Source organism: Topomyia yanbarensis, chromosome 3 (genome assembly GCF_030247195.1).
Source record: "Topomyia yanbarensis strain Yona2022 chromosome 3, ASM3024719v1, whole genome shotgun sequence".
NCBI classification, from domain to species: Eukaryota; Metazoa; Arthropoda; class Insecta; order Diptera; family Culicidae; genus Topomyia; species Topomyia yanbarensis.
Window position 1 is genome coordinate 279,188,411 of NC_080672.1, and position 27,144 is coordinate 279,215,554.

Genomic DNA, 27,144 nt, shown 5'->3' on the forward strand with positions numbered 1-27,144 from the left:
AACGACAAGGAAGCATGCATATATAAGAAAGAAAAACCGCAGATTTTTTAGATGCATAATCCATAAAAATCCCAAAATAAATATATCTGAAGCATTGTTGATTATTCTAACTTACATTTAAAATCAATAAAATTCCAAACATATTTCCAAACTGTTTTTTATGTTCTAAAGTAGAGAGAATTTCGTAGTTTGTTTGACATTTGCTGCGTAGCAAGTGTAATCAAAATGAGTGGTGGCAAGGTACGTGGTTTAATTTATTTTCCGGGAAATGGTTTTCCGGGAAATGGAACATTCTGGGAAATGGTTTTTCCGGGAAATGGTACATTCCGAGAAATGGTTTTCTGGGAAATGGTACATTGTGGGAAATGGTTTTCCGGGAAATAGTACATTCTGGGATATGGTTTTCCGGAATATGGTATACCGGGAAATGGTATTCCGCGAAATGACGTACAACCATATGTACGCTAGAGAATCAGTAATTTTTTTTTATTTATTATCCTGGGTGTTCTCAAATTCTCTACTAAGTAATATGTTTTAGCAATTTACGTCTAAATATATTGTAGTTGACGATAATCTTTATTCCGTTGTTCTCAATGAAAATTAATGTGAAAAACGCATTTTAGTAGACTTTTTTAATTTCTATACACGTATTTGATATAGTAGAATCCATATAATAGAACGGATTTTTGCATTTCTTTTCTTCTTAATTTAAAAAAGAATATTTGCACTAATGTCTGACAATCGGAAACCATCGACCCGATGTAAAGATACTTCAAAATATTGGATAGAAGTAAATTAAAATGTTGAACAATTTTTTAGTCATAAAAGTAATTAATGCATTTTATCTGCTTGGAGCCTAAATTTGAGAAGTACTAACATGTACTGCACTGACCCTCTATCGTTTAGTTAAACAGAATCAAAAAGAGAAAGAATAATCTTGGACATACTTGTTCGTCCTTTTCATAAACGCAATAATACCCTAATTCTTAAAAATTACTGTTACGTTTTCTAATCAATTCGAAGTGCGGATTCATTTAAAGAAATGATGTGAGTATTTTACTCACCGACCATTTGATCGTGGAACCGATTCGACAAGTTAGTTGATGCCAAGCAAATTATAATATAAAATAAAGTAGAAACAACTCGTCACTTACTTTAAGCTGGCTCGATTTTAACTATCAGCTGTCCATCACCATTCGCCTCCTCTAGATAAAAATTGTTTGAACTTTTCCTGACATTCTACCGTAATCCACTGTTGAGTAAGCTTTTTCTGCTCGGCGATGAGTTGTTCGTCAATACGGGCCAACATCTCCTGACGTAAATTTATTTTGATTGATCTGAGTGCCTAATTGAAGCAATAAAGAAAAATATTAATTCTTGTGTTGTTAAAAATCCCTATTTTAAAAATTATCGATAATAATTCATTTCCGTATCCTTTATGGAAAGCGACAAAATATTGGTGTTCAAAAAATTTTAGCGTAAATGTTCTTGAATGGGAGCAAAAGCAAAAATTGATTCCTTCTACCTAGTGTGTGAAACGTGAACAAACAGTGATCGACAATGCAAAGCAAGAGTATGTCCCGTTGCGTAAACTATGTTGCTGTTAGCTTCTCGAAATGACCGGTAAGACCCTCGAGTCGTGAAGTGGAGCAATTGTAGAAGGTGAACATGAATCTCAACATAGCAGAAGTTAGTGCTCTGCAATTCCATCATTTACGTCATGCGGTACTGATTACGTTCAAAAACATTAGTCAAGCAGAAACATTCGCTTCGCAGAACAACTTGAAATACGCCGTCGAATGTAATGACATTTTATACAGCATCTCAACGTATATTCACAAGTATCGAAATAAAGCTACATGACCTAGCACCACGTACTAGTTCCGCCGCTATCAAACAACTCAAAATACGAACAGGTGGTTAGCGTTAAGGAAGATACTTGGAGGAATTTCTTCCCAGGACTTCGCAACGGCGTTCGTGTAGTGAGAATGCGGCTGACAAAGCCTGTTCCCTCCTACTTGACTTTCTCAGGCAGATGCCCTCAAGATATTGCCCATTCTCAACGAACACTAGTCACGTACACAGGGCAGATTCCTACGTGCCAATATTGCGATCAATCGCTACAGGCTGCTAAGGAAATTCCCCCTGCTACGACCGAAGCCGGTATACAGTCGTCGTATGCTAAACCACAACCGGTTGATAAACCAACGACTGCGGACCGGGCAGTAACAAACACCAGCTCAACAACGATCGGGCCAAGTACCACTAAACCAACTGCCATTACCAACTTCGAAGTAAGAACGATTACACCAAATGTCCCCAAACTAACAACAAACACCACCAATAAAGAATCAAACAATAGTGACCCGGAAGTACAAGAAACAAACAAGAACATCCAACCGTGAGCATCATGAATGTAGTACCGATGACGACATGGACGTGAACGAAAACGCGAGAGAAGACGAACCGAATGACCCTCAAGGTGCGGCAGACAACGCACCTAATGTTCCACCACCAAGGAAGAGGATCTCAACACGCAGCAGCAATCTGCGTCAACAAGATCCTATGGATAATTAAAAGTTAATTTTAATATTTTCTGATTGGTTCCTTTTTGTGAATTGATTCTTCTTTGGTAATTTAATTGTTTAAAATAATCTACCTATCTGATGCTAACCTTATAACTAACTTCAAACGAACCGCTATCTGATTCTTAATGCTCAGTTTAGATGTTCTACATATCAGCGGGTAGAAGGACCGGAGGAGGATGTTGCATTTGTTGATGATGTCTCTCTAGAGTCAGAACGAGGGAAACGACTTCGTCGGACCATTGGATGAGGGCGTCGCTAAATCATATTTTGCAAATAACAGACGGGAACAAGCCTTAGCGATCTCGAATGAGGAAACCTGTTTATAATTTTCCAGCTTGAGAAATAGTTAAATATAACTAATAGTTAAATAGTTAGAGAATGCAGACAATTTGTTCTTCAGAGCGTTGATGATACGATCCTTGTACAGGATTGCTGTATCATAGGTGAATTGTATCAGGACTCCACCTACGGGTAGAGGTGATATGTCGGAAGTTAAGATGTTGTACAAAATTGGCCCGAGGATACTTCCCTGGGGCACACCTGCGGGGATGGTAAATTTATCGGAAAGAACATTTGGCTGAGAAACCCGGAATACTCTATTTGAAAGATAATTTTTGATGATCTTCATCAGATACATCGGGAGATTGTATTGATTGTCAAACAAATAGAAGGATCTTTGTGTGGTTTCAGCACTGGAATAACTTTTGCTAACTCCTACACTGAAGGGAAGTAGCTAAGCTCCCAGCATCGGTTGAATATTTTAGCTATGAAAGCAAACGAGCTGGGGCTCTAATGCTTTAGCTTGATGTTAAAAGTATTGTCGAAACCGGGGGCCTTCATGTTGCGGGAGCAGCAAAAGTAATCAGCTCATTTGCGGTGACTCTTGATTCCTCTGGGACCAAACTGCCAGATTGATTAATTTCAGACACACCCTCAGCGACGACCCTTTTGTGTGGACTGACTGTGTGAAGCCCCAAATTATGAGAATACACAAACTGTTGTCCCAATGTATTAGCCTTTTCGGCAGTTGTTGTAAGAAGAGACTCGACATTCTCAGACGAGAGCAGCGGAGGCACAGGTATCAGTAGCGATGTTGGTGATGAAGATGTCTTATACGGAGTGGACCCCCGATCTGTAAATTCTCGTCGGACACCCCGGGGCGAGGATGTAGTATTGGCCGGCTTCGAAGTCGTCAGCACGAACGACCGTATTCCGGTTCGAGCCAGGGGTTGAGAGGACCCCTGCGACCTCGACTCCAATAGCTTCGATGCAGTTGAATTTGATGTTTGGTAATAGCCAGCATTAGATGTTGCGCCTCACTGCAACAGACACTCTCCACACTGGATCCATCGAGCTTGAGCTTGAGCTTGTGCGAGCACCCCTGGGCTGCTACTCCGTTATCGATCTGGACTAGCTGAAGTTGCACAGGGAATCAGTAGATAATTATGCTTGGGATTAGCGAAACATCTTTCAATGTGCAACTCCTGGTAATCCTAAAGTGTTTATTGATCAATACCGGCGCCGGCCAGGTCCGAACGTAGATCGCGAAAGGAAAGGGAAGGTTAGTCCGATACTTGCTTTTGCTAGAGGCCGTATATACTACTGCGCACACGCATACAGTATCACGGGAGGAGGATATTTGTTAGTAAGTATAGAAGTTGGATCTACTTCTTCTTTACCGACCGACCAGAGAGGTGACTACACTATCTGGACGAGAAATCGATCCATCAACTCATGGACCGGGGACCAACGGCTTTACTTCCCTTCCGAAGGCAGACGTGCCACAGATTTTTTCAACTCAGAAAAATCTCAACGACCTCGGCTGGGATTGAACCCAGACCAACTGGAATGAGTGGCGGTCACGCTTATCACTCAACCACCGGCGCAGTCTCTCTCTCTCCACACTGGATCCATCGAGTCTCATAAGCTGAAAGTCTGCTAATTGGATGTTCTCTTCCGGCTTCAGATGAGTTTCGGTGATGAAGATATGACATCAATCTCCTTTGTGTTGAGGAAATCGAGCAGCTCAAAATGCTTAGGGACCATTCATAAATTACGTAACGCTTTTAGGGGGGGGCACGACAAGTTGTGACATAGGAGAGAGGGAAACTAAGTTAGATCGTTACGTAACATGTTTTCACCGAAGAAAAAAAATTTCAAGGAATTTGTTACGTAATAGAGGAGGGGGGGACGAAGAAATTTGTGACAATTTGTTACATGGGGGGAGTCAATTCCGGGCAATTTTTGCGTTACGTAATTTATAAATGGTCCCTTATTCCTCAGCGAATAAGAATTTCAATTTGCAATGTTGACGGCTTCACTACCCATACTTGTCGATGAGAGAGTTAGCAGCGAGAAGCTGTTCAGTTCGGGTCCTGCACGTACGCATAATGCTGCAGCATTGAGGCGAGACTGAGCTGTGAAACGTGTCTAACCGTTCGACACTCGTTAGTTGTTGAAGGAAGGGGCTCCAGATTCGGAACTACTCGACTCGGTTGGAAGGCGAGTAACTCCTGCTGCAGTGAAGTTTATCCGATGTCCAACTATTCCGAGATGAGTTGCACAATTCTCCATCTCTACAAATAACGCAAGAAGGAGATGATATTTTAATTTCGTGGAAATCAATATGTCAAAATATACATTTCATTTCCAAAAAAAGTGACAGTACGATGCCTTTTACATTTCTTGTTTTGAAATAGCGCACGCAAAGCAACGAGCGCATAAAGGATACCGTGATAAACTCATTCGCTCATTTTCCGAGGGATTTATTTATCCGGAGAAATAATGCGTTGTATTTATCCGCGGATTTTCGAATAACCGCGGTTTTTTTTACGCGGATCTTCCAATTAACACGGTTTTTACGCGGTACGTATCCCCCGCGTAAAAAAACCTGGGTGTATATGTCTTTGGTGCATTACTTCATTTTAATATGTCATTTCGCATATTGTTCAAATAGTTTCATTCTTGATCAGTCTCTATCCTATATAGTCCCACTTAATATGATCTACTCTATTTTTAGCATTTCTAAGCAAACGTCGAAATATACAAAGCGTGTTGAACCGTTTTTAGATACCAATAGCATCCAATCGTTTTTAATCATCAAAATTTTGTTCGTGTTACCGTGTTTATTTATGATTCCCATCTGTCTGGCACACCGGTTCATGTCTCACGTCTGTCTTGACAAGATCACCTTCCGCGCAAGCACCTTTTAAATGAGAACAGCGTGATTGATGGAGAAGATTTTCCGCAGTCTCTATTTCTTTTTCTTTCGCTGAGTCGGCGGTTCAAGCAGCTTAAGTGAATCAACAGTGACGGCCAGGAAAATTCAACATTTGTGTGGCGCAGAACAAATTGTAGCATGCAGGTATATTACTAAAGCTATTTTTGTAGCAAAGCACAGACTACATAATTTCTAAAAATGTTACAGTAACACTCGATAGTAGGCATTTTGATTCATCTTGCTGATTAACGACGCTACTCATTTTCTGTGGAGCTACACTTCCTAGTACGACGGTGCGACGTTGCTGTAAATATTTCCCCTCTCAGAGCGAATATCGACTTGGAGATTTCCCAAAAGATGAATTTTCTGTATAACAGAAACATACGGTGTTGGAATTTTTACGATAGCTACAGTCTTCATGTGGCGTTTAACTCATTTGAAAGCAGTTTCTGGAAGTTTATGTGAACAGAGCCGAATCTGATTTCGATGGAAAGGAAATTGATTATTGTTGTATTGCCTATAGTAGTAGTATTTACTTCAGTCATTGTTGCCTACAAATATCACTATGAGGATTACGTACACATAGTTCTATTTTCCTGCGGAACATAGGTATTAAAGTCTACGGATTTTTCAGGATACACTCATGGGAATATGTCTTGAACATGAGGCTTGCAATATAGTTCATAATCGTTACTGGATGCCAAGTGCGGTGGAGAAGATTTGTCGTTGTCCGTTAAACATGCCAAGTTGTCCTGTCACCCACACAGAGCATGGTCACATAATGAACGTGAACAGCCGTACGCAGATGAAATTTTGTTCATCGCCGAATAAACTGGCTAACTGCAATGCGAATGAAATTGCTTTGCAGAAGAAAACTCTCTATCAGAAGTATGGTGTGAAGAATATTTCAATTGTGGTGCATTGCCAATGCGATAATAAGCAGCAGTATTGGGTATTTGTCAATCAAACAGGTGAAAATTTTAACGACGCTAGACATCAGCTAACGGTTGTGGATAATTATAGATGTGTCGGTAACGTTCTTTTGACGCTAAATGCGAACGGAACTAAATGTTGCTTTTCTTTAGGTCTGGAACAATGTCAACCGTTGGATTTCTGTGGCTACGCACGTCGCGATTTGGGATTCATTTATCATCGTTGCACTTGCCCGGTATCACATCAATGCAAGTTTGATTTGGAGGAACACCAGAATGAAGTGAGTGAGTTATTCTACAAGGGACCGGCTTACTTAGCTCATTGTGTACCTATATACGATTACGACTGGTGGTAATCGAGTTGGATTAATTCATAATATCCGGATATATCTCCATCATCGAACTGTAACAGTTAATCGTTTTATCCCTCTACTGTCTATATTTTGTTTAATTTTAAAACAATTTCAGTTATTTTGTTTTTTTCTTTCTATTGAGAAAACCTTAAAGCATTAGATACCACACATATCGTTAATCACAAGAATCTGTAACTGGATTAGTAGGATTAACGAGGCTTGCTACTTCATCCGCCTGTGAGTCTAGTTATGTAAGGTATGTAAACTAGGCTCGATGCCACTATGCAAGTCAGTATTGGATATCACATGCATTTGGAGCAACATCAGATCTTGCTTCAAGCTGTTCTCAACCCCTATTCGGCAGTTTTCACACGCTCTGAACTTGTGTCAAATAGTAGGTATGTATGTATGAACGTAAGTTCGTATGTATGCCTGTATTAGGGTGGCCATACGTCCTGGTTTCCCAGGACATGTCCTGGTTTTGCATTGACTGTCCTGGTGTCGTGGGAAGTCGAGGAAAATGCTTGATTTGTCCTGGTTTTTCTCCTGTAAGCCTAATATATTTCTATTTATTCTTCGCTTTTCACTATGCTCCAAATCGCAGTTACGGCCAACCGACACCATAACTGCAACGTATACTCATACTCAATCGGAATGCGACAAACAAAACTTAATACAGTCGAATCTCCCAATTGTACCTTCCGATGTTTTTTTAATCTCTCAAGAGTGCCTGGTCAATATCGATGAAACAATGGTTACCAGCGCTTCTTCTCGGTTTAAATCGTCTTTCAATCCGGGACCCGAATAATTCCCTTTGGTACCTCTGAAAAGACACATCGTCGTTCTTGTGCTTCTGCTTCTACTTGAGTTCTCTTGTTAGTGGCTTTTTTCGTTTTACTGGAATCCATTCCATTAATAAAATTCGTCCCAAGTTAGTGTGAACAATAAAGCACCGTTACTTTTATCGGTGCGATATCGATCATTCATTTCAAGATGTTTGAAATTTAACAGCAAAATTCAACAGCAAATTCGCAAATGCAGTTTAGACTAACGGAAGTTGTCGTTATACAAGCCTATCACACTCGTTACTGATAACGTTTAAAATTTTAGCCATAACGGAAAGCTACGCAATGGAAGACAACATGCAATACGCCGTTGAGCATGATAATGTTAGCACAGACTAACAGACATAATACTTAAAAACAAAGCTTCGCCCGTTTTAACAGTCATTTTAAATATATTTGTAGTTGGGACTGTGGCCACATTTGAAATTATGGCGCCCCTGTCATATCAACAAGCATACGGGGGATAGACCACTAGTGGAAAATTGCTCCCAAACCTGAGGGGTACCCTACCAGTAAATGAGTGTTTGGGACCGTGAATAAAAGGTGGAGCTAGTGTTCTGGGAAAATTGTCGGATCGATGTTTTTTGAGAAAATTCCCTCATAGTGTTATGTCTGTTAGTCTGTGATGTTAGGACCAAGATACCCGTTTATATTGACAATGATAAGATTGATATGCGTCTGCACGATCTACACCTGGGTACTATTAATAAATTTATTACAACCATCACATCGGAATACGTAACGGTGGAATCCTTTAAGTTTGATACCTGGAGAAAACTTTTCTAGGTGTTTCCAACGGTGTTTGTTTCGTGAGAATGCGAGTGACGGAACCTATTCCTTCATATCTGAACTTTCAATTCAAAGCAAAACGCGTGATCAAAACTCAAATCACGCTGTGCACACATGAAGGACAGACCATTGTGTGCTCTACGTTGTGACACAAGAAGACACACTACGAGTAACCATGTACACAAACCTCTAACGAAACAATATCAACTGCAAGCACACCTTCATCAACATTAACTAAATCAAAAACCACCGGAGTTTGCAGCTCAGGCACCAACGAATACTGGAACAATAGAACCTACGCACAGCGTGAACGATCATTGTGATGCGCCTGCTACTTCCCAATCAACTGCCAGCACCACCGATAATAAAGTAAATGACAAAGAACGCGGATACGCGATCGTGACCCGTAGGCACCACAAACAACTCAAACCAGTTAATCGTGAAAGCCCATACAACATTAACTGCGAGGATAGCATGAACGAGAACGATAAACCGAGAGAAAGTGGACTAAGTGATCCACAAGCAACAAGAGACAATGAAGTCAATAGATCTTCAACAAGAAATATGATCTTTACGCAAAATAATAAATCACGTACACAAGATCCGATGGATATATAATAAAATTTGATACATTTATTTTTATTTACGCATTGATAATATTAATAGATCCACGACTCAGGTAATGCATTGATGCGTGTCAAATAAATGAAATAGGTAATGGACGATGAAGCTATGTTACGTCTGGACGCTGAACAGAAACCAACCGTCGAGTCTAGCATCCTACATAACAGAGAGTATGGAATGTCGCACTCAAACCAGAGCTGCGAAATTTCAAAATCAATTACTTATTTCTGCTTGTATTTACCGAAACCAAAATTCAGATTCACCGCCTCCCTCATTTATCAACTTCCCAACTGACTGAAACTTCATGCAGAATGGAATGCTTGAGTGTAGAGGAAATATAACTTCCTTCACTAACCAAAGCATTTATTTGTTTTTATGTGGACAGTTTGAAGGCAGAAGCTGTATCTGGTGCACTTTTGCTCAATAATCCCTCTCATAGGTAGAGTGCAAACAAAGTTCAGTTTGCTTCTGAAACCGAATATGTCCGAACCTGAATGCGCTGTGTCGGGAGAGCGAATGACGAGGGAAACGAAGCAATCATTTCATTCATCGCGACGGGCATTGAATTTTGTTTTCTTTCATGTTCACGCAGGGATGCCAATTTTTTCAAGCTCGGGCTCAAACTGATATTATTTACACTAAGCTATCCGCCAGTTTTCATATAACAATCGACTAGACGGAGACATTTTTGGTAACAACGGTAGGTTTTGCAGCTCTCAAATCGAGAGATAATGGTTGTCATTGGAGATTGCCAGTCATAGCGCAGGGAAGCTACTTGGGATCGCTGATGTTTCTGATTAACGTCAATGTCGTGTTTTAGTACTGAAAACTCCTCGCCGGTCCTGTACAGACCATCTCAGCATGAAACGTTTGCTGATGGTGGCGTAGCAAGAACTACCTTCGTGTAAATCCGAAAAAGTTCTTGGTGATCGAATTCCGATGAAAGACTTTCTGGCAGAGCTCTTCCTCCCAGATTCCTAGAACTTTTTTACTGTCGAAGCTCGCCTGCCAGACCCCAGAACTTTTTAACTGCCGAAAACATGCGGAAAAGGCAATGTCGATTGAGAGGTAACGGAGGGAAGCAGTACCCTTACGACTGTCCTTGTTTTTTACTCGTCTGATATGGTCAGTAATGTATTCCTGAGCAACATGGAAGGACAGCTTCTGAGCCGCCAAAACGCTCATGGGAAGCCGTCAAGTCCAACAGTGAGACAGTAGGTGTACAGTTCATGTACATATGTTGCAGAAATAGGTTGTTGAGACAGTCCGATTTTTTTTATTCATTTCGTTTATTTGATAGGCACAAATGCGTTAGCTTGGCGGTGCCAAATTCTTTTGTTTTTACATTTTGGATATTTTAAAACTAGGAGGTTACAATGCCGAAATATTTTTTTTTATGAAAGAGAAAAAATTTACAGCTATCTTAAGACTAGAAATATATTCTATATACAAGAGAGGGGGCAAAAAAAATTTTTTATGAAAAATTTTAAAACAAGGAATTCAATAGTAATAGTTTTTTAGGAAATATTTACAGTTACCTTAAAACTAACAATATAGTTTGGTACACAAAAGGTGGAAAAAGTATTCATGAAAAATTTCACCGATGTTTCAAAACTAGGGATACAATTCTATTTACAAGATGGGGACAATAGTTTTAATAAAGAGGTAAAATTACAACTATCTTAAAACTGAATGCGGAATACAAATTTGATTTTTTATCGGAGACTTATGCTTGGTCAAGATATTCAGAGGGGGGATTATTTCCAAAATCGGTGTAGAAGCAGTTGTATCAAGGACAGGGGAGAGAAGGCGTAAATGGTGACCGGGAGAGAAGCGCAAAACTTGCAACTTTCGGACAAACGGGAGATCAGCGAAACCAATTAGCGCCTCAGTCTAGTAGGTCGGATTGGCGGGTGGTATTCTTCGGACCCGCGGAGAATCCTTCAAAAGTCATCGGACCTCGAGTCGCTCTCGCTTCAGTTTCCGTAGCGGTAAGGGTGAGACAGCCCGATTGCACACTGATAAATAACAATAACAATATTTTTGCGATAGAACCTTAACTGCCCGTAATCCCAAGTCAGTCCCATGTTCTATGGGATTTCCTATCTTCATGGGACTGACTTACGATTATAGATAGTAAACAACTTGTATTTTAAGTTTCAGCAATAACATAAACTGCAAGTTCAACATTCTAAATACAGGGTTGTTACGGAAGACGAAAAAATTAAAACGCGCAAAATCCGCGCGTTTGGTCGAATAACCGAATAAATAACGCCAAAACTTGCAATGGAATTTGAAAATTCTAGGAAACATCTCAGGTCAGGTCCACCTGACTCTTTTATTAATAGGCTAATAAATCGTGTCTTATCTGAAAATATGCCTAGCCTGTTAAATGTTATAATTCTTGCATTAACGAATGTAATTTGGATCGAATCTGATACCCGTTTGCTTTTCTGTCGTCGTTGAAAATAATAATCATTAGTTCTAAAAGGAATCCGCCATAATGCAGAACAAGGCTAATTAACAAAAATAAATCTCTGATTGTCTTCTTTTTACCGCACCGTCTGTCGGTGTATCTACATGCTTCTCATTCCACTAGCGAACGACAAATGAAGTGCTTAGCACAAAAATACATGTGGGACTTATATAACTTCCCACTATGCTCTGCCTGAAATATAATACCAATCATGAGTTTTCCGCGTCATCTTCGAAAATTATTCTCAGAAGTAATACATACTTCGAAATTTAATATAAAATTAGTTAATGTTTGTCCAACTGATCTGTGCAAATATAATATAATTCCGTTTAGTACAGTGAAAGTTATTAACTTTCCAAAATTTTCTCTCCTTTTTTCTTTTTCTTCCAAAATTAAAAAGGGGCCTCTATATTGAAGGGTAAGTGGACATGGCAAAAGAAACTTGGATCAAATACAGTGAAGAGCCGATTTTATCAGCTGTTTGACTTGATTTTATCAGATTCATATGAAAATTGATAGTTGGTAGTTTGGTGGGCTCTAGCAGAGGAACCAAGTTGAATTCGAGTAAATCGTTTCTTGAGTATATTCTTATCTTAGATATCCGAAATATGCAAAAATTTTTTTTTTAATTTTGCACTGACAGACACCCTTAAGGGACATTTAAACTAAATAATCAGGAAAGGTTATGAGGCTATATTTAGGGACTAAAAAGAATATTTTAAGACCTTCGGTTTCTTAAAATGTCTCGATTTTGTCAGTGTCCCCGTTTTATCAGCTTAAAATTCACCAAGGGGCGGATAAAAACGAGTCTTCACAGCGCAGTTACTAGTAATAATTGCATTAATTTTAATAAATGCATGGTTTTCCATACATTTAGAACACATTCACCAACTCCCACCTATGGTTGGTTTAGAGGTTGTGAATAACTTAAGTTGCAGTGCTCCGATATTCACGAAATTTTGAGATATTTGAAAAAGTACATACGTACGTAGCAATTAACTGCAAACGAAGCCTCGGAATGAACCGCATATCGCAGTTGCAGTTGAAGATTATTCGGATATAATTGGGTAAAAAAAATGTTAATCAATTCGCTCAGTGACGTATCCGTCTAAGTGAAGATTAAAAATATTACCGAGCAAGTAAACAACCCATCTGAGGCCTCAAGCAACAAACAGAGGCCAGAATCCAGATCCGCAGGTACTGATAAAACGTGATGGATGTGTTTCGATTGGCGGTGAAACCTTTGCGATGGTCGATTTCAAATTTTTCGTGGATAAGTTCGCAAAAAAATATGATTTAGCAAGAGATCTGTTCTTGTATCATGCACATCAGCGTTTTTATGATAGTTACCCCTATGAATTCGGAAGTAAAGCAAGTGTCTCAACGAAGGAATGATACTCTTCATTAAGGCCATTCTGTTCCGTTTTGGGCAGAGTTAGCCAGCTACCATTGCAGCAAGGACGTGCTACAATCATGTGACAAGCGAATCCAACTCATCCCAAAAGACCAGAATATATTAAATTGTTCCCTGTTCCATTCCATTGCGAAGTATTGGGCGATAATGAAACGGAAACTGAAGAAAAAAGCACAATCTCCAGCGACATCTGCCGGGTGAAGAAATGGTGGGATCAGCAGACCAAGCCCGTGGCTGAAGAAGGTGTGCGCCGCATGAAGAGCGACATCAACAGAAAAAATGCATGGATTTCTTCGCAATAACGATGGATGATTTGTTTTCGTTATTTTTTTTCGAGAGTTGTCCTACTGGAGCTGTAGAGCTAGGTTCTCGGAAGGGCTCCCCGTCAGAATCACATACTACAATTTGCAGACGAGACAGGCAATGTCGCCCACTAAAACATTGCATTAGGCCAATTGTAGCGGACCGTGATTCTGAATGTGATATTCATTGTACGGTTCAGGTATGTGCGGGCGTAGGGACTCGCGATCGCGTGTATCATCGCGAAGAGCTCGAGCATTTGTAGTTAACGTGTTCGATCGCGTGTGCGCGCGGACCGTGAGTCTAATACTTTATTTTTTTTGTGTACTGCTAAGATGCTAAAAGAGTGTGAGATCTTCCATATCACTAGAATGCCCGGTGATGTCGCCATGGAATGTGTTGTCTAGTGGATATGTGCTTTATTTTTTGTCCTACTGAATGTATGGACCTAAGTTATTAGGACAGAGAGTAATGGTTTCCGGACGTGACCGATTCATGAGCGCGCGAAAACGGACGTTTGCAGGTTCGTGTTTGAGACAGCGTTTGAAACTTCGTGAGTGCTAAAACGTTTTCCTTATTACCGGGGTGTTATTAAGTTTGCGCGATCGCGAACGTAGATGTGCGTTGTTAATCGCGAAGGGCTTAAGCGTTCGTACGTTAACGTTTTTGTCACGTGTGCTCGCGTTCATCCTCGACTTCGCGTGTACAAGACTGGATTTTGCAACCGTGTGGCATTTCCTATATACGCGTGCGTTCTTGGATGGTCACGCGGACCTTCATGCTGATAGTTAGTTTTTGGTGTACAATTCACATTCTGACAGGGAGTAAGTTACCCCATATCACTAGAGTCCTCGGTCATGTCGCCATGTAACGTGGTGTCCAGTGGATATGAGAGCTTTCTTTTTTTAATTGATCCAATTGAAGGCATGGACCTAGTCTGCTGATATCAAGGATAGAAACATCCGGAAGTGACCGATTCATGATCGTGCGAGTGCGGGAGTTTTTAGGTTCACGCTTGAGACCGCGTTTGAAAATTTATAGGAGCTGAGACATTCACTTTATCACTGCGATGCCATCATGTTTACTAGATCGCGGATGTAGTTGCCGCGGATGATCGCGAAGGGCTCAAGCATTTGTATATTAACGTGTTTGTCACGTGTATGTGACTTCGCGTGTATAACTTCGATTTTATAATGACGTAGTGTGTATTTTTGTTTGATCGCGCGCGGACCGTGAATCTGAAGCTTAATTTTTAATGTATGGTACAGATGGTAGTCCGTTTCCCCATATCACTTGAGTTCCAGGTCATGTCACCTTGGAACGTGTTGTTTAGTGAATATGAGCATCACTTTTTTGATTGGTTCAACGGAAGGCATTAATTCAGACTGGTAAAACTTTCGGACGTGACCGTTTCATGATCACGCGAGTGGTGGGTTAATGTTTGAAACCGCGCTTGGAAGTTTAAAGATGCCATGTTTACTTAACTACCGGGGTGTTTTCGTGTAGGCGTAATCGCGGGCGTAAGTATATGTGGATTATTGCAATTGCATGGTCGCGTTTGTGGCCAGGTTTGTGTTATCGCGAAGGCCACGAGCGTTTGTGCCTATATGAGTATAGATAGCGTATAGTAGAGATATACTAATAAAAGGAATCATAACATGCCGAATAAAGAAAAAAAGATGCAAAGAGCTTGACTAGAAGTGTATAAATTGAACAATACTATTTTGGTATACATAAATAATGGAAAATTTAACTAATAGATGTACAAAAGAAACAGACTAATGAAGTAGAATAGAAAAACATATGTAACATGCAATCAAACTCGTCTAAATGCAGCAAATGCTGTATATTTATCATTAACGACAATTGCATGCTGTTAGACTTTCATCATGCTATGCTGGCCGGGAATTGATGACTCGCGTGCGTCGGTAAATTAATTTTACCCTAATTTATCCAACCCGATTTTTCCGAATGAATAGAACCAAATGCTCAGATTGATCACCAGAAGTATTAGCCACTATTCTATCATATACGTCATTTCTGCATCCATTCCCTGACCCAACTGTCACAAATACTCAGACGAATACATACATAGATAGACATGCGACTAGTACATAACAGTTGTACACTAGTACGAAAAACTACGATTATCACAAAGTCACAGCTAATAGTTTTCTACTTATTCTACTTTATTAAATTAATTTAATTGGTATATGCACGATGACGAAGTCGACCGATAAATGGACACACAATGACTCCCTCCGAGAGCCCCGTCCACGAATACCACCAATAGAACAATATTTGCAAACATGGCACACAGCAAAAGTCAATCTACATCGATTCGCCAGTCGGCCACGACACCGCGCATAGACCAGTGGTTTAGCGTTGGTATGCGCAGGTGCAGAGTATGAAAAAACATAACATAAAAAAGGCGCATAAGCCCTCTCGGTCTCCTCGATGCACCACTATCGAGGCGTAATGCAATACCCATCTTAAAGCAATTGATGCTTGATGATGTTTGCAATACCGTCAAACCCCTAAACCTTGGGGAGGGGTAATAAAATTTCAAATTGCAAAAAATCCCATTTTTTATAATTTTTTATATTTTGTCAACAAAAACCTAAAGAGAAAAGAAATATTTTGAATGTGATTTCATGATGGAGAAATTATCACCAAAAAAGTTTTTCTAACAATAACTTTATACATGTTTTTAATTTTTTTTTTTTTTGACATATAAAACTGTAATTTTATTACAGGATATAATTCTAAATCTCATTTTAAATCAAAATGCATTTAACAAATATCTTGCAAAATGCGTTTTTGAGATATTTGAAATTTTGCTCCAACAAGAACAATTATTTCATGTGATTATGTCCTTTTTTAAAGTTATTCGCGTTACCCCATCATAAATTGTCGAAAGTCTAATGTTTATCATTTTACAGACATAAAAGAAGCTTTTCAGTGTAGGGTGGGTGCTCCTATAGTTGAGGTGTACCAATAGTTGCAGTAGTGGGTTATACGCCTAACTAAGGTACCAACCATCAACAAATATTTTTTTATCGATTCATCGCACTAAAATTATGCGACAATAAAACTGTTATCCTTGAAATTTGCTCAAATAACTATTGAAAAAAATGATTTTCTTAGAATTTTGAGCTCCCTTGCACCTATAGTTGATGTAGTGTACCTATAGTTGCAAGTCCCATAAGAAAGCAATGGGATTTGCAACAATAGGAACCGAAATTAGCGATTGCACCACTATTGGTACATGTGTTCCTATAGTGGTACAAGCGGTTTTGAATACATAAATTGTTTATTAAGTTATCTTTATATTTTTCCTATGAAGTAGGGACTGAAAGCTTCCGTTTAATGTATTAACATTGCCCATAGGTCTATTAATCGATTTTTTATCAAAAAATTTCTTTAAGCATGCGACTATTGGTACATCCACCCTATTTGGATTATGAAGAAGCTTTAAATAAAAAAGTTTTCCTAACAACTTTTGACAAATTTTCATAATGCATACTATTTGCGGTCAAAAGTAGAATTTTATTATTGAATATGATTTTAAATGTTATTTTAAATCGAAATTCTTATAACAAAAATTTTCTGAAATGTGGTAGTTCTCGAGATATTTTAAATTTTGTTTTAACAACCCAATGATTTTGTTTTATTACGACCTTTTCAGAAGCTATTCGCGTTTCTCCATCAACAGCAATTAGTTTTTCGTAAGTCCCATAACATTCCCTGTAACTTTCCCACTGACATCAAGGCGATATTGTAAACCATTTGAAAGCTATATAAAAACAAAGTATTATTCAATAATAGGATGTGATTAAACTATATAGTTGAATTATATTTTGGTTGTTTTCATGTAGATTTCAAATGGTTTACAATATCGCCTTGATGTCAATGGAAAAGTTACATAAAATGTTATGGGCCTTACGAAAAACTAATTGCTGTTGATAGAGAAACGCGAAGAACTTCTGAAAAGGTCGTAAAAAACAAAATAATTGGGTTGTTCAAACAAAATTTAAAATATCTCGGGAACTACAGCATTTCAGAAAATTTTTGTTATAAGGATTTTAATTTAAAATGGCGTTTAGAATCATATTCAAAAATAAAATTTTACTTTTGACAGCAAATAGTATGAATTACGAAAATTTGCCAAAAGTTGTTGTTAGGCAATCTTTTTTATTTAAAACTTCTCCATGATCCAAATACACATTTATGTCTGCAAAACGATAAACATGAGACTTTTGACAATTTATGATGGGGTAACGCGAATAACTTTTAAAAATATAAATAATTACATGAATTAATTGTTTTTATTGGAGCAAAATTCCAAATATCTAGAAAACTATCGCATTTTGGAAGATATTTGTTAAATGCATTTTGAATTAAAATGATACTTAGAATTATATTCTGTAACAAAATTACAGTTTTGTATGACAATTAGTATGAAATTTAAAAACATGTATAAAGTTATTGTTAGAAAATCTTTTTTCTGATAATTTCTCCATCATAAAATTACATTTAAAATATATCTTTTATCCTTAGGTTTTTGTTGACAACGTTTTAATTTTTATCATAAATTTTAGTTTTTGTGAAAAATGACATTTTTTTCATTGTATATTTTTTCGTGCAGAAGTGTTTATTCCCTGTAACTCGTTCTCAGATAGTTTTGCTGTATAAAATCATGTAAACGAACAAAATGTTTTTTGAAATTATTGCACGAAGAAACGTCTACGCACTTTTCAAAAATTTGCCTTGTATTAGAATATTGCGATTGCCAGAGAAAATCATGGAGATTCATAAACCGAACACAAATGTAAAATTTCGTTTGAATCGACGATGGTCATATTTTGCGATCTTCCGGTTTCTCATGGAATCCCTCTATATGTGACACACATGAGTGCGAACGTAACAAAAATAAACGTCAAATCGTTTTTCCGCTTGCACTAATGCGAAGTGAACATGCGCGTAATTCAGCGCACGGCTTGGTGACGCATGGCTGAAATGTCACGATGTGGATTTTAGAAAAGATTAGCAATAAGCCTCAACACTATAGTAATCCGCAAAATGGCAGGGTTGATTTTCCTCTGGGTGTACAACCAAATTTGTCTACACACACACACACACACACCTGTGAATGTTTGTGACATCCAGAGGCGACGCGTGGTTACCCCGTCAACCTGCTCAATATTCCCCCAAAACCCTTGAAACGTCACAATCGTCTCTATGAGACGTTTCTGTTCAGCTGATTCTTTCGTCGTCGATTTCATCCAACATTTAACGAATAGGACCAATGAAAAATGTTCGTCGACAGAAAATTTCGCTGGAGCTGACCAAAACAAATTTGTGGTCAAATCCCACCAGTGAATTATCCAACAAACTTCTTGTAGAATGCTTAATTTACCTTAGAAAAAGAACAAAAAATATATAACATATCCGAGAAGGTTGCCACCTAATTAGAATTGAAAAAGATTTCGTAACAGAAACATAAGCAATACAACCATGTATAAAGAGATTAAAACTTATATATCGTTGTATGATTTGAATTAACTTGCATTGTAGAATCTTAATTTCTATACACCGAGAATTATTCGTCCTTCTGTTTAGGATAGATTGAAACATTTGTCAACCGGTTTAAGAAAATTAATTAATTTTTTCAATTTTGATAGAAATTTGAATGTTGTATTTTCCTCGCAAATTATCGTAGCAAACAGGCATTTAACAACCACGCGTTCGTGATTAGAACAACCCCTGATTTGAGTTTGTCTGTTTTACACATTCAGTAGATATATTTTTAGCATGTAAATGCAAACATTAAACGATTTCTTTGATGCAAAAGTAGATGGTTCATTATTATAGTTGAACCAACCAAATACATACGCGCTTGTAACTAGTATGTCCCAGGGGCAGAAACATCCTGTTAGGCTACCCAAGAAAAAAAAAGCATTCGACCAATAGCTATGAACGTACGGCGCAAGGTTTTTGAAAATTATAAAGCGCTCTCGTTTTGCACACAGCTCCAACGCTCATATGTACATCGCAGCAATGCACGCTGGTTCAATATTTGATTTGAACCGGCGCAAAAGAGAATAGAAAGAGCCTCGCCCATAACACTCACGCTGCTATTCCAGCCGTCGCTCATGCAGCTGCTCCCTCTAGAGCATACGGTGCACAGTGGGACCAATCCAAAAAAGGTGGGACAAAACCTATTTGAGGCCTTAGATGTCATTTTAGAGCCAGCACTTCTTCTTAGGATATGTTCACAATATTATTCTGCAACTTTTTAAATAGAAATTTTTTTGTTTGGACTAAAGTAGAGCACCCGAGCAAAAAATTTTTTTTAAAAAAAATTTTTTAGAGGGTCGACGTCTTCGACAAAGTTGTAGATCACAATGTTTTGAATAACTTCTTCTAAGATACCACAGACATCAGACCTCATTTTAGGCAAAAATGTTGTTTTTTGTAAATATGACTAAAAAATCAGTTTTTCTTGCTAAAAACCTCAATTGATTAATTCAATATGATCTACAAACTTGCAGGTATCACTAAAATACAACTTTTTGTTGAAGGAACTAGTAACGTAAAATAAATTTTTTGGCTTCTAAAACTATTTTTCATATAAATTTGCTCTATTTTCCTCACAGATTTCTGTTTTTTGGGCACTTTTGGGCAGCCAAACTTTGTCTATTCCGATACTACATTATTCCTAGAATACATTTAATATTACATGGAAACAGGATATAGTTGGACGCATTGCGTGGGTGACCATTCATGTGCGACAGTTTAGTGTTTATATTATTTTTAATTTATATACATTATTAGCTATTCCCAAAATCTTATATTTTACACGCACTTACAAGCATGTAGAACAGTAACAAAAGTGTAGAACTAAACGCAGTTTATAACGGTTAATGAAAGAGAAAACTTTTCTCTTTCGTTTACTACCAAGATCTGTAACTGGCGAATAACAGTTTATCCGGAATTTCCTTTCAAAGAGAATTTTGACAGTTGGCTTTTAAGCCGTAATCATATGTTTATCGAGAGTTGATCAATTGCGGTTACAACATGTAAAAGTTAAGAAAAATACAAATTTTGTAATGAAACTACCAAAGAACAAGGATTGCGGCTTAAAAAATAAATCGACAGTATGTGTAAGGTACTTTCAACAAAAATATTCGAAATTGAACATTACACAACTTTGCTGAAGTCCTCAACCATCTAAAAAAATCGAAATGTTTGAATTATATTGTGAATGTTTTTTCCAAAAACGCCAAGGTTCTATAATATCTAAAGCCTCAAATAGGTATTGTTCAACTTTTATGAATTCGTAGAACTAACCTTATTGGTTAAACTAAAGTAGAAATCCCGGACTAAAAAAAACAAATTTTGTTTAAATGGTTCAGATCTTCAGCAAAGTTGCCAAATATTGTATTTGGAACAATTTTGTTGAAAATACCATATACATACTGTTTTTTTAGCCGCAATCGTTGTTCTTTGGCAGTGTAACTTCAAATATTTTATTTTTTTCACTTTTCCATATTGTAACCGTAATTCATTATCTCAATATGTTCTATATGCTGGTAGGTGCATGTGAATTATAAGATTTTGGGAATAGCTAATGATGTATATAAATTAAAAATAATATAATCACATTTTATGTTATAAACCGTCGTACATGAATGGTAACCCAAACAAAGCGTCCAACTATATCCTGTTTCCATGTAATATTAAATGTATTCTAGGAATAATATAGTATCGGAATAGCCAAAGTTTGGCTGCACAAAAAAAACAAAAATCTTTGATGAAAATACAGCAAATTTATATGAAAAATAGTTTTAGAAGCCAAAAAATTGATTTTACGTTATTAGTTCCTTCAACAAAAAGTTGTATTTTAGTGATACCAGCAAGTTTATAGAAAGTATTAAATCAATTAGTTGAAGTTTTTAGCACCAAAAGGTCGAAAAACTGATTTTAGTCATATTTACAAAAAACAACAATTTTGCCTCAAAAATGAGGTCTGATGTCTGTGGTATCTTAGAAGAAGTTATTCAAAACATAATGTTCTACAACTTTGTCGAAGACATCGACCCTCTAAAAAATTTCTTGAAATTTTTGTTTGCTCGGGTACTCTACTTTAGTCCAACCAAAAAAATTTCTTTTTAAAAAGTTGCAGGATAATATTTTGAACATATCCTACAAAGAAATGCTGGCTCTAAAATGACATCTGGCCTCAAATAGGTTTTGTCCCATCTTTTTTGGATTGGTCCCACTGTGCGGTGAGAGTACGAGATGCGTGCATGTTTCTGGTTGAACCGGTCATAGGAAAGCACTGCTGGAGACGCTAGGTTGATTTATCGTTCAGATCAAATTATCGAACTTTAAGGTTCGGAGATTATTACTTTCATTAAAGATAGTTTACGTGCTACTGCTGTAATGTTAACGCAAATTTGGTTTTGGGTCGTCTGATTGTTCCTACCTGTTCAGTGAACAGGTTGAACGTACCGACGCGCCGCCTCTGGTGACATCAGTAAGAGATTCACCTCAATTACTTTCCAGGGCTTGGGAGTTCTATTTTCAAATGTTTGGAGACGTTAAAAAGTAAGGGAATTTATCAATTGAATTTCGCTATCATTTATAAAACATTTTTTTTATCTCGCTTTCCTAAAATTTTCAATTTCTTATGTTAACTTCGTGCAAGGTCATGAATTCAATAAACAATGTGTTTGTATTAGTGAAAATGTTATTAAAAAGTTTTAGTAGAGGTGACATCGTTTTTTGAAACTTGGGGTTGAATAGCAAAGAGTGATGGTGATGATGGTCCCATCTCATACCCCAGAAAGGTGTGAGCTGAACGATTTATCTAGAAGATAATTATTATTTTAACTCATAACAAAACCAGCTAACAAAAAGCGGACTGGTTCAATTTGCAGACGTAGCCTTTCCTTCAAAAGAACGTAACCAGATATATTTCTAATATTCCGCCAACAACCAGGGTTAATAAATATAACTAAAATAGTGCATACCTGTGAAGAAAATGATGACAGCCTTTTTGTTACACTATTAGCTCTGTCCTGCAGCTTCTCGGTAGGAACGACCTCAGTAATCAATCCGTAGTCCAATGCAGTAGTCGCGGATACCTTTTTGTTAAGGTACAGTAAGTCTGTAAGCTACAAATAAAACTACAAGTTATTCCGCTAATCTTTCTAGTCCAAACAAGAACATACAGCTTTTGGTTTTAAATTTTTAGCAGTGCTAAAAATCTTCATTGCCTCCGGTAGATGTCCAAACTGCGCATACGGGGTGGAAAATGTCGTACTGTCTGGTGCAATTATGCACTCGAATAGGGGTAGCATGGTAACACCTAGCCCAAGGACGTCACCATGAACAGCTGCCACTATTGGTTTGGTAAACATTGCCAGCGTTTGGAGAAAGTTTCTACTCAGAGGAAAATATTTGTAATTTGTAGGTTGGTAAAATAGAAGAAAAAACATACCTTAAATGACCACTGTAAACTTGAGCTGCGGTTTTCCGCTTCTCCCCGTTAGTTTGAATAAGGTACGACACATCGATACCGCGGCAGAAATGTTTTCCACTAGATCGTATTAGTACTGCTCGGACTGATGAGTCGCTCTTTAGCAAATTCAGAACGTTTTTAAGTTCGTTAATCAGCTGAAATAATAAAATGTTTAAAGAGAAAGTTTATATAATTGAATTGAATAAGCTGTGAATCGTACGCATGACGAAGTTTGAACAGTTGATCGACATGACATCCAATCTAAGCTTCTAATAAGCTTAAAATAAGAACACACCCAAAGCATGGGAGCAATTTTAGCTAAAAACTGCAATGAAAATGAACCTCTTGATGTAAAGTCTGTAAGCTAGATGATTACCTTATGATCTTGTTTTCAGTTTTAAAATAAATTTGTTTATGCCACACGACCATTCTGCCAGATGAACATTCTGCCAACTGACCATTATGTCAAACGAAAGCATGTCACTTGGCGTTATGCCAAATGACCATTTGCCAAACGAACTTATCCCAAACGACGTGTTCGCTGTTTAATCACAAGATGATTGTTCAATCAGCAACAACAATTAAACTTTTCTCAGTGGGATTAATTATATACTGAAGCATACCGCACCGAAGTGTGGGATCAATTATATACCAAGCCATCCTGCACGCCTTATAATTTTTAAATAAGTGCCGAAAACGGTAATAAATACTATCAAATTAATTTTTCGAATTCTGAACAAATCATCATTCCATACATTTTTAACTATAAAATTTAACTGACTGACCTTTTGACGTTTAAATAAAGAAATGCAAATTTCAGAGTACGGTAGTATGGCTGTATGATTTGCTCTTCAAAACCTCAGTAAATGTTTACTATAACTAATCATTCAACTAGGTGTGACAATTTCAACAAATCCTTTTTGTTTTATTTCGATTAGGATCATTCATTTGCCTCTTTTTTCAGATTAGAGAAATCTCTGGAAAAATCTCTAACCCTGCTCTCTTGGTAAATAATTTTCGGAAACGGATACTGCAGTGTAGAACGGAAAAGGTTGAAACACACTGCCACAAACAATGCGCTAGTCGAGAATAGTACAGACTACTGCCACATATCGTCAACCTTATTGATGGATACAACTCACCTCGACAGTAAATACATCTTTAAGTTTGGTCTCCTTGGGAGCCAGAACCACTTCAACGTAGTTACCGCACTGGTTGCATCTAAGCTCTTTCAATGACAATTCGTTCAGTTTGTTCTGAAGTGTTTCCCCGGGTAACATAACAGCGGTGATTTCCTTCTCGTTGAGCTTGATAGTCGTTACACCTTCGCTTTTAGCGGGTTTTGTTGCCTTTGGCGACAGTTTTGCCTTCTTCTCTGGTGGTTGGCCCGAAGACGAGGGGATCGATATGCTTAGAGGATCATCTTTTCTGGGTTTACTTCCGAGTACTTTGCTCAGCTTACCTTTCATGTTTGCCACCAACGATGAATCCACTTTCAGGTTGCCACTTTTAGATGGGCTCTTATCGTTTGGTTTGACAAACTCAAACCCGGTGTTGTTGAGTTTTTCCGCCGAGCTTTCATTATTAGCAATAGGTTGCTCAAGACTGAGTCGCCGAGGGCTAGTGGAACTAGAATAAGAACTGTTGGAACGCCGACGAATGATCATCGAATCGTCACAGTTTTTACGTGATTTGTACACGTAATCCCAATCATCGGATGCGGAGTTATTTGGTTTGCGTTTGCGAGGACCATTGGAAGGTCCACCACTCTTGCGGGACGTAGCTGCAGCGGTAGTAGTCGTTGGGGCGGGTACAATTACTGGTGCCGGACTGACCGATGTTTGCTGCTGAGGGGTGGAAGCACGTTTTGTTCTTACCCTCGGAACGACCGCTGCGTTATCCGTCGGAGATGTTCCTTGTTTGATGACAGCATCCGTTATAATCTTTGCTTTGGCCAGAAGTTTTTCATCTTCATCGTCGGAGTCCAATGCGATATCTGAGTCTTTAAGAAGATCTTTATTGCTGTTTTCACATTCCACGTCGTACAACATATTGATGGCTCCTTCATCACCAAGGAGTTTTTCAATTTCACTTTTTTTCTTACGGCCGATAATGGATCCCTTTGTCAACTGCGTATTGCTTGATACATTTATTTTCCTTGTTATAGGTTCTGGCGTACGAGCCCGCTTGAGATAGGGTGGCGGCATGTATGGTGGATCATTGATCATATGTACAGCTACAGACTCGGCGCGTTTCCGGCGAATTCCTGTGCCAGGTGGGCGCATTAGCGGTGCTGGTTTTGCCATTTCCACGGGTTTTGGTCTAGGTTCTTCTATGACCTCTTTTGTACGATTGGATTTAATAAAACTGGCAAAAGACATGTGCGTTTCCGGATTATCCGGATCCCAAATAATTTTCTTTTTTATAATTCTGGAACGCTTGGGTTCTTCAATTACTGGCGGTGGCGGAGGAGGCATCGGTGAAGAGAGTTGCTTAGGAGCCAGTTTAACGGGACTAACTGGCTCTTCCTTGAGTACAACAGGTTCATCGTCCCAATCGGACACCAAAGAGTTTATTAATTCATTTGGTGAACTTTTAATCTCGCGTGGAGATGTTGATATGGGAGGTGACGTAACGGTATTATTTTTTTGTGGGCTCTTCGACCAAACTTTCTTTGGGGGCGGAATGACAAAATCATCTACAGGTTCTTTCTTAGGAATGAGCATCGGCCTCGGTAAAGGTTTAATAGTAGTTTGCCCCTTGATCGTAACCTTCGATGCTGTGTCAATTTTTAGTGTTGGCGTTGATGTGGCGGTAGGTTCGTGCGATTTTGGTTTTGGCCTACGTCCTTTTGGCAATACAGGCAGGTTTGCCATTTGTCTCATCGCTACTTCTTTTTCGCGCTCCTTTTGGTCGGATTCGATATCTTGCTCATCGACAAACGATATCTGAATTTCTTCCAATACTTGTCCTTCGTTGTACATTCCAGCGTCTCGTGCGCCAACTGTTACTTCAATTTCAGTCGCGTTTTCAGTGATTTCGACATCGTCCCCTTCAAGAATTGCTATTAAATCATGATCCTCAAGTTCCCCTTTTGCAGCATTACTTGCCACTGGTGTTGCCGGTATGTCACTACTCAGTATTAAATCATGCGGGATCTCAATTGATCCGCTAGTATCATGTTGGGACTGCGATTGCTGACCTTTTGGTGTAGACGTTACCACCTTCAAATCAATCTGCTTACTCAAACGACTTTTCATTTTAGCCAATAGGTCTTCTTTCTGAGTTGGAGTAGTTGGCCCAGGACCGTTTCCTACCACGCCAGGAGGCTTTATGATAGTTTGGCTGTGAATGATTACTTTTTCTTTAGCAACTGGCAATGGCTTCGAAGCCTCCAGAGTGGTCAAAATTTTACCCTCGTCATCGCTCATGAAAACGTCTCCTTCATCGGCCGACTTACCCACACCAACGGCTTTGGGGGAAGTTAGAGTGTTTTCTTCATCGGTCATATTGGCGAAAGCGGCCGAATTAAGGTTTTGCTGCTGGTCCTTTGAACTCATTTCCGAATGTTCATTCGAAATCCGGATATCAAACTTAATAGGTGACAACTGCAAACAAATCAACCATTATATTTATAATTTGCCGTAATTTTCCAATTTGAAACAAGTTAAATAAATGAAATAGATAAACATTACCGTCTATAACGAACACTTTCAGACTGTGAAACACTATAATAAAGCCAAAAATATATAAAATATCAAAAGAACGGCGCAAATGTTTTCCTTCTTCACAGCGTTGTCAAAATTCTTAGCTTCACTCACTACGGCTAATATTGCTGTGAAATGTCAGTTTATAGCTAAAGTACCAGGGGCTTCGTTTATTTAAAATAAAAAGTAGGGGCTGATTACGGGTGGCGAGTCAGGGCGGCCAGATAGAATTCCTTAATAGCGGTAAACTTAAGAAAAGTTTTTCGATAGTTATATCTCGACAAACATATGATTACGGCTTAAAAGCCAACTGTCAAAATTCTCTTTGAAAGATAATTCCGGACAAACCGTTACTCGTCAATCACTG

At 38.3% G+C, this 27,144-nt stretch overlaps 2 protein-coding genes across 2 annotated transcripts; one reads left to right on the plus strand and one right to left on the minus strand.

Moving 5' to 3' along the window:
- Positions 1-547: 547 nt before the first annotated feature.
- Positions 548-26,916, minus strand: LOC131688704 (uncharacterized). The gene is made up of 6 exons (XM_058973152.1): positions 26,766-26,916; positions 24,213-26,678; positions 23,050-23,225; positions 22,781-22,991; positions 22,580-22,723; positions 548-1,345 (listed from the first exon to the last, which is right to left on the minus strand). Exons 2-6 carry the CDS (start codon positions 26,628-26,630, stop codon positions 1,190-1,192), a joined length of 3,105 nt encoding a protein of 1,034 aa, XP_058829135.1. The 5' UTR covers positions 26,631-26,678; positions 26,766-26,916; the 3' UTR covers positions 548-1,189.
- Positions 5,805-7,208, plus strand: LOC131688705 (U-scoloptoxin(11)-Sm6a-like). The gene is made up of 4 exons (XM_058973153.1): positions 5,805-5,952; positions 6,016-6,384; positions 6,443-6,839; positions 6,894-7,208. The coding sequence occupies exons 2-4, from the start codon at positions 6,295-6,297 to the stop codon at positions 7,094-7,096; spliced, it is 690 nt and encodes a 229-aa protein (XP_058829136.1). The 5' UTR covers positions 5,805-5,952; positions 6,016-6,294; the 3' UTR covers positions 7,097-7,208.
- Positions 26,917-27,144: the final 228 nt, after the last annotated feature.

Bases quoted from the DNA above. Each gene is read 5' to 3' on its own strand.
- LOC131688705 (XM_058973153.1), top strand. From the start codon at position 6,295: ATGGAAAGGAAATTGATTATTGTTGTATTGCCTATAGTAGTAGTATTT. The intron at 6,385-6,442 runs GTACACATAGTT...CGGATTTTTCAG, and splicing joins AATATCACTATGAGGATTAC to GATACACTCATGGGAATATG. The intron at 6,840-6,893 runs GTAACGTTCTTT...GCTTTTCTTTAG, and splicing joins GGATAATTATAGATGTGTCG to GTCTGGAACAATGTCAACCG.
- LOC131688704 (XM_058973152.1), bottom strand. From the start codon at position 26,630: ATGAGTTCAAAGGACCAGCAGCAAAACCTTAATTCGGCCGCTTTCGCC. The intron at 22,992-23,049 runs GTATGTTTTTTC...TCCTCTGAGTAG, and splicing joins GTTTACAGTGGTCATTTAAG to AAACTTTCTCCAAACGCTGG. The intron at 22,724-22,780 runs GTATGTTCTTGT...TTTTATTTGTAG, and splicing joins AAAATTTAAAACCAAAAGCT to CTTACAGACTTACTGTACCT.